General features: G+C 36.4%; 1 protein-coding gene across 1 annotated transcript in view; it reads left to right on the forward strand.

Moving 5' to 3' along the window:
- The window catches only part of TRIM14 (tripartite motif containing 14), a 49840-nt gene that overhangs the window by 10156 nt on the left and 24209 nt on the right, over positions 1 to 15475 (forward strand). The window contains exon 2 of the mRNA XM_044658251.1: positions 2273 to 2368. Within this exon, the coding sequence (XP_044514186.1) occupies positions 2273 to 2368 (96 nt within the window). The remainder of the gene's footprint in view (positions 1 to 2272; positions 2369 to 15475) is intronic.

The raw sequence follows: 15475 nt of genomic DNA on the forward strand, positions 1-15475 counted from the left end.
TTCCTTATTATCTCTTTGGGGTACAAACCCAGCAGTGGCATGGCTAGATCAAAGGGCAGGCAGTCTTTTAAAATACTTTGGACATAATTTCAAATTGCCTTCCAGAATGTTTGGATCAAAACAATTCTACCAGCAATGCCTTAGTGTCCCAATTTTGCCACATGCCCTCTAACATTCATTACTTTCCCTTGTTGTCATATTAGCTGACCTGTTAGGCATGAGGTGGTACCTCAGAGTTGTTTTTGATTTGCATTTCTCTGATTTTAAGAGATTTAGAACACTTTTTCATGTGCTTATTGATAGTTTTGATTTCTCTATCTGAAAACTGCCTTTCATGTCCCTTGCCCATTTATCAATTGGGGAATGGCTTGACTTTTTGTACAATTTAGCTCCTTAAAACTCTGAGAAATTAGACCTTTGTCAGAAGTTTTTGTTATAAAATTTTTTCCCAATTTGTTGCTTCCCTTCTCATTTTGGTTGCACTGGTTTTGTCTGTCCAAAAACTTTTTAACTTAATGTAATCAAAATTATCATTTTACATTTTGTAATATTCTCTATATCTTGGTCTTAAATTCTTTCCTTTCCCATAGATCTGATAGGCATACTATTCTATGTTCACCTAATTTACTTATAGTTTCCTTCTTTATTTTAAGTCATTTTCCCATTCTGAATTTATCTTGGTGTATGGCCTCATATTTTCAAATGTTGTGGCAATGAACAAGACATGTAATCTAATCTCTCAGAGCTCAATATACTTGTTATAAATTTGGGATATCTATGTTTCCTTCAGGACATCACAGGATTGCTATGAAGAACATATTGAGATAACTTAAGCAAAACATCATATAAAACTTAGCAAGATTATGATGTAAGGCAATAGCTACATGGTGCAGTGGATAAAGTAGAAAGACAGAAATGAGTTCAGATCCAGTCTCAGAAACTTACTAGCTGTGTGATTCTGATCAAGTCACTTAACCCTGTTGGCCTCAGTTTACTCATCTCTGAAATGAGATGGAGAAGGAAATAGCAAACCATTCTAGTACATTTGTCAAGAAAACAAAGACTCAGACACAACTGAACAACAACAAAAATGATGCAATGCATTTTACATGACCTTAAATATTTGTCCAAAAAAGCAAATAAATGTACAGTGCAAAAGTTCACCTTTCACTGCTATTTGGAAGGGGAAAGTTTCCTTCTGTTCCTCTGCAAAGTTCTTTGCTTGTAAACTGCTCCCTTTCATCTAACAAGTTGTAATAATGACAAGCCCACCTGAGGATCTACATCTGAGGAATAGAAACATAATTCTTGGGGGCATAGGAGTAAGAGGTTAGCTCTAGAGTGGTATTGATGACTTTTCCCTGTACTGTGCATGGATGGGTAGTGATCACTGGTTTGTGTGCCAGCAACTGATACTCACCACTATTCTCTACTTGTTGCAGCTACTTTTTTATGGTCACCACTATTATCTTTCTCCTAAGTCCCAAGTTGGGCTGGGAATTATAGCAATTTTGAAGGTAAATGAGGAAATTTTTATCATAATGCCTCCCCTCAGAAAAAAACAAAGGACTTCCTAGAGAAGATGAACGTTTAAGACACTAAAAAAGAAAATTGTATGTGATAGTTAGAATGAGTCATAGCAATAGGAATGTAGGGGAGAATGAGTAAGAAAATATAGAATTGTGCATAAGAAAATTGAATAAAAGTCCACTTAATTTTGATTTGGCAGAGAAGAGGGATATCAACACAATTGGGCAATGAAGACTGGCCTGGAAAGTGGAATATAGGGGAAAGAAATTAGAGGAGAGAAAGATCTGATGTCGTAAAAAAAATGAGCTAAGATATTTTGGCAGCACTAAGCAAAATAGGGGAAGAGTGAACTGGATGAAGACGTAGGGAGATACAATCACAGGAAACACTAAAATTATTTGGAAAGGACACAACTAGAGTCTTCACTAAAGACTATTCCAAGCACTGGGCTTGGAATTAAATGGAAGGTGGAAATTCAAAGGCTCCCTCAGATATTTACTAGCTGTGCAATTATAGCAAGTTATTAAACCTCTCTAGGCTTCAGTCTCCTTATCTGTAGAATGAGAGAGCTGGACTTGTTGGCCTCTGAGATTTCTTCTACCTCTTAATCTATGGTCCTTTGATGGAACTACACAGATAGTCAGACTTTGCCATTCAAGAAGTGGCAAGCTTTGGTAAGAGGGCAGGTGAATAGCTCTGAAGTTTCAACAGTGATAATGTTTTTCTAAAACTTCTTACACAGAAATCCATTCAAAAGTGTTTGAAGCAGCTAGCCTTGAAGAAGAAACAGGAAGTGGGCAACATCAACCAACTAAATGAAGCTGCTAATAATCTTAAGGTAAGAGGAAACTCCCTATTTTTACTCATAGCTGTCCAAAAGTGTTTCGTGATAGCAACCACAGGACTTATCTTACAGAAAAATAATACTCTTCATCTGGGCACAGAAATATGGTTCCATTTGGGCATCAGTTTATCTAAAACAGATCTAGTGCTAAATAATTACTACTAAAGAAAAAAGATAATATTGTCAAAAATTCAATATTGTCGACCATTCTGCCCCTCTTCAAACATATGTTTCCATAGATTCTTATCCCAAGATGAAGCATTCTTTGAAGCTAGCCAGATGGAAGTCAGGAAGTGTAAGTAAATAACATATGGTGACTGTAGTGTAAACTGCGATTACCATGGTGCAATGATAAGTAATGTCCATAATTATGACCTGAGATACTACAAGACCCTCATGTGCCTTCTGATTTCTCAAATATTTAATTATGTCCTATATGTTGCATATGTTTAGTCTTATATATTTTATTGTGTCATCATCAAGATACAGGTAGCATAGAGAGCTGGGAGCCAAGAAGATATAATAAGTTCAAGTCTCACCTCTGACACATATTAGTGTGTGATCTTTGGTAAATCATTTAAACCCTTAATGCCCTAAACAACTCTTTTTTTTAATCCTGACCTTCTGTCATAGTCAATACTATGTATTGGTTCCAAAGCAGAAGAGTGGTAAGGTAGGCAATGGGGGTTAAGTGACTTGCCCAGGAAGTATTAGAGGTCAGATCTGTACTCAGGGCTTCCCATCTCTAGGCCAGACTCTTGATCAACTGAGCCACCTAGATCTAGACAACTCTTTATGAGAGTCTAGCAATGAAGATCCCAGTCTGCATTGGTAGAGGGACTTTCCTCATCCTGAAGTTCCCAGTACTAAATAAATCACAAATCTAGTTCCTGTCCGTACCACTATTCTTAGAAAATATTGCGATAAATGGTATATTATGTACCAATATCAGAAAATAGTGACATAAGGAAAGCAAGGGGTTGGGGAGGCCATTCTAAGAAGAGAGACAGCACAAGTAATTCGGTTTTGCTACAGTTGATGGTGATAAAGGAGACAAGCAGGAAATAAGACTGGAAAAGTAAATAGAGACTGCATTGTGAAAAATTTCATGGTACAGAGGAAGAAGTAAGTAATGGAGAGGAAAAGCAGAGTTCCTAGCCTGCCTTATATATTTGACCAGCTGCACAATTGACAACTTGTCTAGACCAGTGATGGGCAAACGTTTTAAAGAGGGGGCCAAAGGAAAGGAAATGCTCATCTGTCAGTCTGTTTTCAAGGCAACTCTTTCGAAATTTCATTGTATTGTATCCTACTCATTGTATTCATCAGATTGGGAATAATGTCACACAGCAGGACAGAACATTTCAGGGGGCTGCATCTGGCCCATGGCTGTAGTTTGCCCATCACTGGTCTAGACTCTTTAAACCTATAAAATGGGGACTTTCCATAGTATCTAACCCATAGCACTTTTATGAAACTCAAATTAAATGTGTATAAACTACACTATGAACATTAAAGAAATTTATAAATGTCAAGCACATTTATAAGGAGCTATTGAAGATTTTTAAGTGAGGGAGTGACATCAGCTAACAATGCTATAGAAAGAGATGGGAGGGGAAGAGGGGGAAGAAGAAGGGGAGGGAGCGAGAGAGAAGAAAGAAAGAAAGAAAGAAAGAAAGAAAGAAAGANTCATTGTAAAATGACAAGATTGGACTAGATGGCATCTGAGGTTCCCTCCAACTCTCTAGATCTATGATCTTTGGTCTCTAAAGTTCTAACTCTGATATTTTTGGAGGCCATAAGATGGCCTTTAATTTAGAAGAGAGAAATCAACTTAAAGGGTTCACAAATGAAGATATACACATATATACATATATATATATACATATATATATATATATATATATATATATAAAGAGAGAGAGAGAGAGAGAGAGAGAGAGAGAGAGAGAGAGAGAGAGAGAGAGAGAGAGAGGGAGGGAGGCTATTACAGTAGTCCAGGTGAGAGGTGATAAAGACCTAGACCAGACTCTGGCATTTGTAAGGAGACCTTAGGTGTCAGGCACAAGCCAATTAGAGTGATTCATTAAGTTTCCCAGGACTGAATCCAATCCATATAAATCCAGTGCTTGAGAAGTGGGGCATTTATTGAGAAATGGGCCATGGGATCATAGATTTAGAGTAGGAAGGAATTTGAAATCAACACCTCCTAATTTTACAGAAAAGGCAAATGAAGCCCAGAAAGAATAAATGACTTACAAATTAAAATCCCCTAAATAAGCACCAAATTGTAAATCCTAAAAACCAAAGGAGAGATAAATAAAATTGACAACAAGAAAACCACCAAACTAATAAATAAGGCAAAGAGCTGGTTTTATGAAAAAATAAACAAAATAGATAAATCCTTAATTTGATTTTAAAAAGGAAAGGAAAAAACCAAATTACCAGAATCAAAAATGAAAAAGGTGATATCACAACCAATGAAGAAGAAATTAAAGCAGTTATTGGGAGGCATTTTGCACAACTGTATGTAAATATATCTAACAATTTAAGTAAAATAAATGAATATTTACAAAATATAAACTGCCAAGATTAACAAAAGAGGAAATAGAATACTTAAACAACTCTGTCACAGAAGAAAAAAATTGAACAATCGAAGAATTGCCTAAGAAAAAGGACTCAGGACCAGATCCATTCATAAGTGAATTCTACCAAACTTTCAAAGAACAATTAACTCCAAAACTATAAAAAGTATTTTGAAAAATATAGGAAGAAGGAATTCTTCTAAATTCCTTTTATGACATAAATATGGCATTGATACCTAAACCAGGAAGAGCTAAACCAGAAAGAAAACTATAGACCTATCTCCCTAATGAATATTGATGCAAAATTTTTAAATAGAATATTAGCAAGGCGATTACAGCATTATATCACAAAGACTATACACTATGATCAGGTGGATTTGATACTAGGAATGCAAAGATGGTTCAATATTAGGAAAACCATCAGCATAATTGACCATATCAATAATAAAACCTACACAAACCATATGATTATCTCAATGATTACAGAAAAAAAAGCCTCTGACAAAATGCAACACCAATTCCTTATAGAAAAACATTAGAATGCACTGGAATAAAAGGAGCTTTCCTTAAAGTAATAAAATTTCCCTATCTAGAAACCATCAAGAGACATTGTCTATAATGGAGATAAGTTGGGCCCTTTCCCAATAACATCAAGGGTGAAGCAAGCCCATTATGACCACTACTATTTAATATTATACTAGAAATGCTAGCTATAGCAATAAGAGCAAAAAAATAAATTAAAGGAATTAGAATAGGCAATGAAGAAACAAAAGTATCACTCTTTGCAGATGATATGATGGTATACATAGAGAACTTCAGATAATCAACCAAGAAAAAATTAACAACTTTAGCTAAGTAAGTTGTAGGATGCAAAATAAACCCACATAAATCATCAGCACTTCTTTTACCACCAACAAGGTTCAACAGCAAGAAATATTAAAGGAAATTCCATTTAAATTAATTGCAGAAATTATGAAATTACCAGTAAAATAAACCCAACAACTATATTAATATAATTAAATAAAAAACTTTTTATATAAATAAAGTTAAACCCAAACAATTGGGAAAATTTTTGCTCATGGATAAGCCAAACCAATATAATAAAAATGACAATCCTATCTAAATTAATTTACCTATTCAGTGCCATACCAATCAAACTACCTCAAAATTATTTCTTGGAAGTAGAAAAAATAATAAAGTTCATCTGGAAAAATAAAAGGTCAAGAATATTGAGGGACTTAATAAAAATATATGAAGGAAGGAGGTCTAGCTGTATCAGATCTCAAACCATACTATTAAGCAATATTCATCAAAAACAATCTGGTACTGGCTAAGAAATAGAGTAGTAGATCAATGGAATAGGTTAGGAAACCCAAAATACAATAGTTGATGGCCATAATAACCAGTAACCTAGTGTTTGATAAACCCAAGGATCTAAGTTTTGAGGGGAAGAACTAACTATTTCACAAAAACTGCCGGGAAAACTGGAAAACAATATGGCAGAAACTAGGTATAGACCAACATTCACACCATATACCAAGATAAAGTCAAAATGAAAACTTTATCCAGAAATATGGGGGATACCATAAATAAATTAGACTTATGAATACGGGAAGAATTTATGAATGACTAAATAAGATAAATAGAACATCATGGAAAATGAAATGGATAATTTTTATTACATTTAATTTAAAAATCTCTGTACAAACAAAGCCAATGCAACTAAGATTAGAAAGGAAACAACAAATTTGGGGGGGAAACTTTAGGGCAAGTGTCTTTGACAAAGGCCTCATTTCTCAGATATTTAGAGAACTGAGCCAAACATAAGAATATAAAGCATTCTCCAATTGATGAATGGCCAAAGGATATGAACAGACAATTCTCAGTTGAAGAAATTAATCTATTTTTAGTCATATGAAAAATGCTCCAAATCACTATTGATTAGAGAAATGCAAATGAAAACAATTCTGAGATATCACCTCATACCTATCAAAGTGATTAATAGTACCAAAAGAGAAAATGATAAATGTTGGAAAAAATGTGGGAAAACTGGGACACTAACACACTGTTGGTACCTCTGTGAACTGATACAACCATCCTAGAGAGCAATATGGAACCATGCCTAAAAGGCCATAAAACTATGCCACCACCAGATTGTACAAAAAATACTTTTAGCAGCAATTTTTTGTAGTGGCAAAGAATTGGAAACTGAGAGGGTATCATCTATCAATTGAGGAATGACTGAACAAGTTGTGGTAATCAGTTGTAATAGAAAATTATCGTGCCATAAGAAAAGATGAACAGGATGAGTTCAGAAAAACTTGGAAAGACATATGAACTAATGCAAAATGGAGCACGCAGAACCAGGAAAACAATATATATAGTAACAGAAATACACTATAGTAGTGGTCCCCAAACTTTTTTGGCCTACCGCCCCCTTTCCATAAAAAATATTACTTATCCCCCTGGAAATTATTTTTTTTTATTTTAATAGCAATTAATAGGAAAGATAAATGCACCTGTGGCCATCACCACTACCCTGAATTGCTGCAGCACCCACCAGGGGGCAGTAGCGCCCACTTTGGGAATCACTGCTCTATAGCAATTAACTGTGAAAGACTAAATTATTATGGTTCCAAACTAACACCAAATAACTCATGATAAAAAAAAACCAAACCATTATCCACAGCCAAAGAAGAAATCTTTAGAATCCTGATTGCATACCAAAGCATGCCATCCTTCACTGTATTTCCTTCTTAAGTTTTCCTTTGTATATGTGATATGTCTTCAGCCACAACATGAGAAATATCAAAGTAAGTATTGCATGAAGACACTGTTATAACCTGTATCAGATTATTTACCTCCTCTAGGAGGTGGGGAGGAAGAGAGAAAATCTGAATTGCAAAATGTCAGAAAACAATTGCCAAAAATTGTTTATACATGTAATTTAAAAATTCCAAAGTAAAGCAGCCACTAAGAAAACCACTTAGCCAAGAGAAGAGAGGAAAAATATTACTGCTCTCTACCAAAAAAATCTGTTGGGGTCTGAAGCTTGATATAAGACAATCTTCTTTTCTCTCTCTATCTTTTTTATCTTAAAATGTATCAGAGGCAGCTGGGTAGCTCAGGGGATTGAGAACCAGGCCTAGAGATGGCAGGTCCTAGGTTCAAATCTGGCCTCGCACATTTCCCAGCTGTGTGACCCTGGGCAAGTCACTTAATCCCCATTGCCTAGCCCTTACCACTCTTCTGACTTAGAACCAATACATACTAAGGTGAAAAGTAAGATTTTTTGAAAAATAAATAAAGTGTATTTATATTTGGAATATATAAAACCTTTATTGTCTAAGAGAAAATAACTGAACCTAGCATCATTCTCCTGCTTTCATTTAGAATAAATAACCTGATCGTTATTTGTCACCAAAGCATATCATCTGTTTGCTAAATCTGAAGTCTGTCTTCCATATCTCACTCCAGAGACAGGGATTCGGGAATTCTATTTCTGTCAATTTTGTCAAACTACCATAATTCTTTGAATTATCTTAGTTGCAATTAACTTTTAAAATATTCATTTTAAAATTTTCTAATCAAAGTTGTTGCCATAAAATTAAAAAAAAAAAGAATAAATGACTTGTCCAAGCTCATATAAAGGCAATAAATGGCAGGGCTGGGATTCAAACTTAGATCCTATGATTCCAGATCCAGTGCTTTTCCCACCATGCCACACTACCTTCATCCCAAGGTTCTAGAAAATTTTGTGAATGTACCTTTGAGCCACTATCTGGGAGAACATGACAAGTCTTACGACCCAAGATATGCCTCAGTTTTCAAAAAGGAAATGAAGGTTCCACAAACTATAGATCAGTGAGGTTGATATAAATTCCTAGAAAAGTTCTCTTATCAAATAGATGCTTTATAAGGTCTTAAAAATAGTGAACCCCCCCCAAAAAAAGCTAGCTCTCTTTCTAACCCATTTGACAGATTGTTACTCATCAGGCAGGACCTACCATCTAGCAACAGCTTAAATGGGTGACTAGTGCTGCCCGCACTGCAAAAAAGGACCAGGTCAAAGGCTATGGAACTCAGTAAACCTAGACTTTTGATGCTGCTTTGCAAATATTCCTAACTACTAAAGACAGCTCCTGGGCTCATTGCTTTGTGAATAAACTCTCTTAGCCTCTTCCAAAGAGTTTCCCTGACCTTTGGATAATTTCTATTTACTGAAGGCTCATTGCATTGATAAGTATCTTTCTTTCACCACTCTCTATTGGGAATGGACTTTCAACCCATCACGGAGGGCAGTTCAGTTCTCTGCCTGGTCCATTCCTGGCATGAGGAAGAGCAGGACCCAAGCAAGGTTCACAGAGATTAATTAGTGCCATCTAACTTTCCTTTTTTTTTATGAGATTGTAATCAGTGAGATCACATAAGGTGTGCTCTTATGTGGACCATTTTTCTTCAAGTCATTTGATAATCCATTATAAGAGCCTTATGGAAAAGCCAGAGAAATATGGACTATATGAGGTTGTAGTTAGGTGGATTCATAGCTTATAGAATGACTATATTTGATAAATATTGATTAATTAATTAATTTCTACCTTTATGGAGATTTTAGCTATGGCCTTAAGACTCTGGCCTCTACTCCGTTCTCTTCAATATTTCTGTCAAGAGCTGAAATAAATAATAACCAGAAGTGACATATATAAAGATTTCATATTTACAAAGTACTTTATCTACATCATCTGATATTAGAGGTAAAAAGGAAATAGCATTGGTTCTAGAGTCTGAGGACCTAGATTAAAATTCCATGTATGATGCTTATTACTGACTATGGATAGAGAACTGACTTTAAGGCCAAGAAGACCTAGGTTCAAGTGTTACCTTTGTCACATATGGTGTCTGTGACCCCAGAAAGTTACACAAGTTTTCAGTGTTCAAGGCAACTCACTAAGACTAGAGATTGCAGAGGAGGTGCTAATAACCTTCATTAATAGAGTTTCCTCAACTGGTAGTTCTCCCTTACCAATGAAATCATAGGTTCAGTTCCCAGCCCTATATTATGACAGGTGGCATGCAATTTGTAGATAACATGAAGCTAGGAGACTTAAAAGGATCCAAAAAACCAACAGGAAAGAAAATATTGAGCTAAACCTCATATCTAATCCTTCCATGAATTTATGATATCATTGCTGTGGATACTCCCTCACCAATGCCAATCATAAGCCACCCATACCTTCTCATCTTGTTTGATTTTCATTCGTGTCTTTAAAGAAATCATCCAAAAAAGGATATACCCAAAATACCCAAAAGACCCTTTTCTCTAGGGTCTTTTAACATTTCATGGATGCTAGTGTAGCATTTAGGCTGTTTACTTTTTAATTTCTTCTCTTTCTGTCTTTCATGACACATCTTGTACACAAATCATCATGGAAAGGTCCCATGCTTCATCCTACTTATACACATCAGAAGTTTTTCCATTGCTCATTGAGTCAACCACAATTTTTTATAATTCAGAAATCATGGTTTTTCTTGATTTACTCATGGTAGGAGTGTTTGGGGTATTCAGGTAGGGCTAGTATCTTGGTATGAGGTCTTGCTGAGCCCTTTTAAGGGCTGCTCACCTTTGGTGTCCACCTGGCACTCACATTTCATCTGTGGCTCCAAAAACATGTGCAGCAGCCATGTCCTGGTAAAACTGTCTCTGCAGATGGGCTAAACCAGGTTCAGAGTAATGAATGGGCTGCTAACCCTTTGATGAGTTGTGGGGTGTCTCCCTCAAGGTTGTGAAGATGTTCCTCAGTGGAATAGGCAGATGAGAATGATTTATCCCAGTGGCCATTAAGGCAGCTGAAACAGGTACTGTGACATACTTAGAACTTGACAAGACATCAAAGACACTAAGATCATCCATTGCTTCCTGGGTCACTGCCAGTCATCCTGGCATTTGTCTTGCCATTGAATTTGGATGACTTTGGAAAAGAGGGCAAGGCTGATGACTCTGTTCAATTCTACCTCATTTAAATTCAATTCTTACATAAGTCAAGACATCACCCTATGATGTCACTGATCCTCTTCAAAAATAGGGGAAGAAACTCATATAGTATCACCAAGAAGATACTTCTATACTTAAGTGAATCTGCAATCTTACAAATGAAAGTACTTTCTCCAACAGTGCAGATAGTAGTGTCTCCATGCCTTTTCATCATCTATATTCTCTGATATGCTTTCCAAAAATAATCTACCCAGAACACTAGAGATTTTCCTCAAAGTCTTTTAATTTTCTTTATGTATCAACACAACCCTAAAACTGTTCATCTGTTAATCCCCTTCTCTTACTATGTAATCAGCCTACCTCTGTTTCCAATCATATCTTTCCTGGATATTATCTTTTATTGAACATAATTCATCATTGATATGTTACAACCTTTTTATTACTTTTTTACTACCATTTTATTACATTTTATTTTATTGGTAGTAACCATGCATTTATCCGTTGCCCATTAGATCACCCAAAACTTTGATTTTACATATATATACCTATATATATATAATCTTCAATTATTGTGATCCATGATTTGTACAAAAAAAGTTCATGGTTCCGGGGTAGCTGGGTAGCTCAGTGGATTGAGAGCCAGGCCTAGAGACAGGAGGTCCTAGGTTCAAATCCAGCCTCAGACACTTCCCAGCTGTGTGACCCTGGGCAAGTCACTTGACCCCCATTGCCTACCCTTAGCACTCTTCCACCTATAAGTCAATACACAGAAGTTAAGGGTTTAAAATTTAAAAAAAAAAAAAAAAAGAAAAAAAAAGTTCATGGTTCTTACCATGATTCTTGATAAGAAACATATAATTGAATAGTAGTTTTTTCTCATCTTTTTTCTTCAAACTTAGTGTTGATTTGGGCCTTTATTCTAACTAGTTGATGTTCTAGTTGCATATTGACAGCAGAATATTAAATCATCTACATCAATAACTAGTCATTTCCTATATGTAGATATACAGTTTCCTTTTTTGATATTGTTTATTGCTCAGCATGTCTAGAGTTTTCAGAATCTTTTCATGAAGAAGGTATTCATGATATACATGTATAAAGCTTCTGAGTAATCTGGTAAACCTTTTGTCATTTTCATTTCTTAATCCCGGAGCATATTTTCCAACATGCACAAAAAAATCATATTAGAGAATGCAAGAAGGAGTTGGTTATTCTTTGTGAAATCCTCATCACCTCCCTCCTCTCCTCAAATCATCTCTCCATTCCTTCTCTAGAGATCCTCAATTCTTCTGCTCTAAGAGGAAAACTCAACCATCTAGCTTTGTTCTTATGGCAACTAGATCCTTTTTTCTCATTCTAGAAAGAAATACAACGCTCAGGGTTTTTAGCAACTTGGATTCCCCTTTCAAGGTGGCCAGTCCAAGTCTATTACAGATGGAATAGATTCCCTCATCACTTCCACTTTATAATTCTTTTCTTCCTTCAAAACTGCTCAAGCAGGGGGCAGCTGGGTAGCTCAGTGGAGTGAGAGCCAGGCCTAGAGACAGGAGGTCCTAGGTTCAAACCCGGCCTCAGCCACTTCCCAGCTGTGTGACCCTGGGCAAGTCACTTGACCCCCATTGCCCACCCCTACCACTCTTCCACCTATGAGACAATACACCAAAGTTAAGGGTCTAAAAAAAAACTGCTCAAGCATCACCTCCATGAAATCTTGATCCCCAACCCCCAACTGCTAATGTCCTCCCTAGAGAACCATTCCTTAGAGAAAAAAATCTAAAGATGGGAACATCCTCTCATTTCTCTTCTTTGAGAGCACACTTGGTTTTTATAATTTCACAACATTCACTTTCAACTGTTTTGTGGTTGTTCTTTCCATTTTGAATATATACTAATATATTTATTTGTTATCATCCTCATTAGAGTGTAAGTTCCTTGCATATAGGGATTGTTTCATTCATTTTAATTTGTATCTGCAACCTGTAGAACAGTGCCTGGCATGTAGTAGATAATGAGTAAATGCTTTTTTGTTTGATAGGGGAATAATGAATATGACCAGCATTTCAAAGAAAGAATTGATATTTTGGTGATGAGATGCAGGAAATGAAGAGAAATTAGTCAAAGGTAGTTCATGTTTTGAGCTTAAGTAACTTGGAGAACAATTGTGCCATTTGCCCAAGAGAACTTGAAAGAGTGAGCTAGTTTGAAAAGGATGATAAACTTGGTTTTGACCATATTGAGGATAAGATTCATAGGACCTAAGAATTGGTTTTGTAGACCTGAAAATGTAGTATTTGAGATTGGATAAGTTAGGTAACAGAGTTGGTAGTTCTCCTGAATCCTGTATAGTACAGTAGTATCCTCTCCACTATGCCAGAATGGAGAGAAATCAACCTAAGACAATTCAAACTTTCTAGGACAGGTTCAAAGTTAAATTAAAGGAGCAGCCAACTCCTTGCCACTGACTAGTCAAGTTTGCACTCATTCCTCCTGCCTCTTTCTCTCTTTCTCCTTGTTTCTTTCACCCTTATAAAGTTTCATAGGCTGGGGGGGTCAGGGAGAAACTAGGTAGAACAGTAGATAGAGTGCCAGTCCCAGAATTGAAAGGACCTGGATTCAAATCTGGCCTCAGCAGACACTTCCTAGCTATGCAAACCTGCAAAAGTCACTTTTTAACTCCAAATGCCTAGCCCTTGCCACTCATTTGTCTTAGAACTGATACTAAGACAGAAGGTATAAGTTTTTGAAATAAATAAAATAAAGTTTCATAGACTAGAGCCTCAGGGACCTCAACCTCAATGTTGGTTGTCAGTGATCTCTTCGAATTTCTCTGCTATAGAAAAGGGGTGGGGTTTTTTGTTTGTTTTTGTTTTGAGGCAACCAGATTACCTCCAGTACTTCTAGGAAATATAAAACACTGAACTGGGCAATCAGCAATGTGATCCATCTTTGCTTAGATCAAAAGTCCTCAAAGGTGCTAAATGAAGCAAAAGAAATTCTAAAGGGGCAGCTGGGTAGCTCAGTGGAGTGAGAGTCAGGCCTAGAGACAGGAGGTCCTAGGTCCAAACCCGGCCTCAGCCACTTCCCAGCTGTGTGACCCTGGGCAAGTCACTTGACCCCCATTGCCCACCCTTACCAATCTTCCACCTATGAGACAATACACCGAAGTACAAGGGTTTTAAAAAAAAAAAGAAATTCCAAATATAAACATCATTATTAAGTCTCTTTTCTATTCAGCATTCTTTCCTGTCTCTTACACAAAAAATGTTGCATATTTTTGGAAGTCAGCCAGCAGCTCCAGGGGTCTGGAAAGGTGTACAGTTTAGGTGAGAAAGAATGAAGGAGAAACTGGGAACCGTCAGTCTTAATACATTAGCTCATGACTGCTCCAAAAGGCCTTGAGCTTGTGGTTTATTTTATACATTTTTTCCAAGAACAGTTTTTTCTACAAAGTACATTTGAAATCAAAAGTTGTATAGAAACACCCAAGGTTATAAGAATTACATCACAGTTGGCATATAGCATACAAATTTTTTCTCATGTAGATTATACCTGGATGAGACGGTGTTCAAGATTAAAGAATGAGTCTTTAAGATTGTGGGGTCCAGCTCAGTGTGGGAAGGTACTAAAGTGAGAATGGAATTTGCTTGGACCTGCCATGCAGTGTCTTTGGGACATCTGAAGCAGAGAGAAAAAGATACAAGCAACTTCTGCTATTTTCTGCTATTCTCCACTGAAGGAAAGGGCTGTTAACTCAATAAATGCTGGTTTACTATAGGGTACTTAGCGGTTTTCTATGGGACTTGAGGCTATCCTAAAAAAACAGATTATAATGCTTTCAATAATAAAAAGAGTTGATCAGAAGGGAGTCACAGAGAGGGGTCGGATTTTTTGGATAAGCCATCCATCCTATGGCCTGATTTTTCAGGCCATCAGAATCAGTACAGGGCTTTGCCAGCTGTATTGACCTTGATGGGATCCAGATAAAAGATCCTATTAAAGACCCTATTTCTATGAGTGGCTCCTGGCAGCATATGTTCCCTGATACCTTGGGCGGGGGGTGTTAAAAGCCTGGAACTTCAGCAAAATATAACTGATAGGGACAGCTAGGTAACACAGTGGCTAGAGATACACACATGCACGCACACACACACACACACACACACACACACACATACATATTGATTAAGGAAGATTATGTTCATTCAGGTTTTCCATAATTAAGTGTTTTTCCCTACTTCACATTTAGAATTAACTTAATGTTATCCAAAATGTAGGAGCCAAATCATCTTACAATGTAAAGAACCAAAAAAATGGATAGATAGATATGGATAGATAGATGGATAGATAGATGGATAGATAGAACACATTGAGAAAGATTACTGGGTGCCTCAGAATGATTTAGTTATAAAGAAACTTGATTAGAAAAAAACAAACATAGCTATGGCCAGATGGAGCCTGACCACATATGCCCAGACTCGTCAGTTCTTTTCACCTACTGTTACCAAGACTGCTTGTATTCTTTCC

The sequence above is a fragment of the Gracilinanus agilis genome, chromosome 1, assembly GCF_016433145.1.
Source record: "Gracilinanus agilis isolate LMUSP501 chromosome 1, AgileGrace, whole genome shotgun sequence".
In the NCBI taxonomy this organism is placed as follows: domain Eukaryota; kingdom Metazoa; phylum Chordata; class Mammalia; order Didelphimorphia; family Didelphidae; genus Gracilinanus; species Gracilinanus agilis.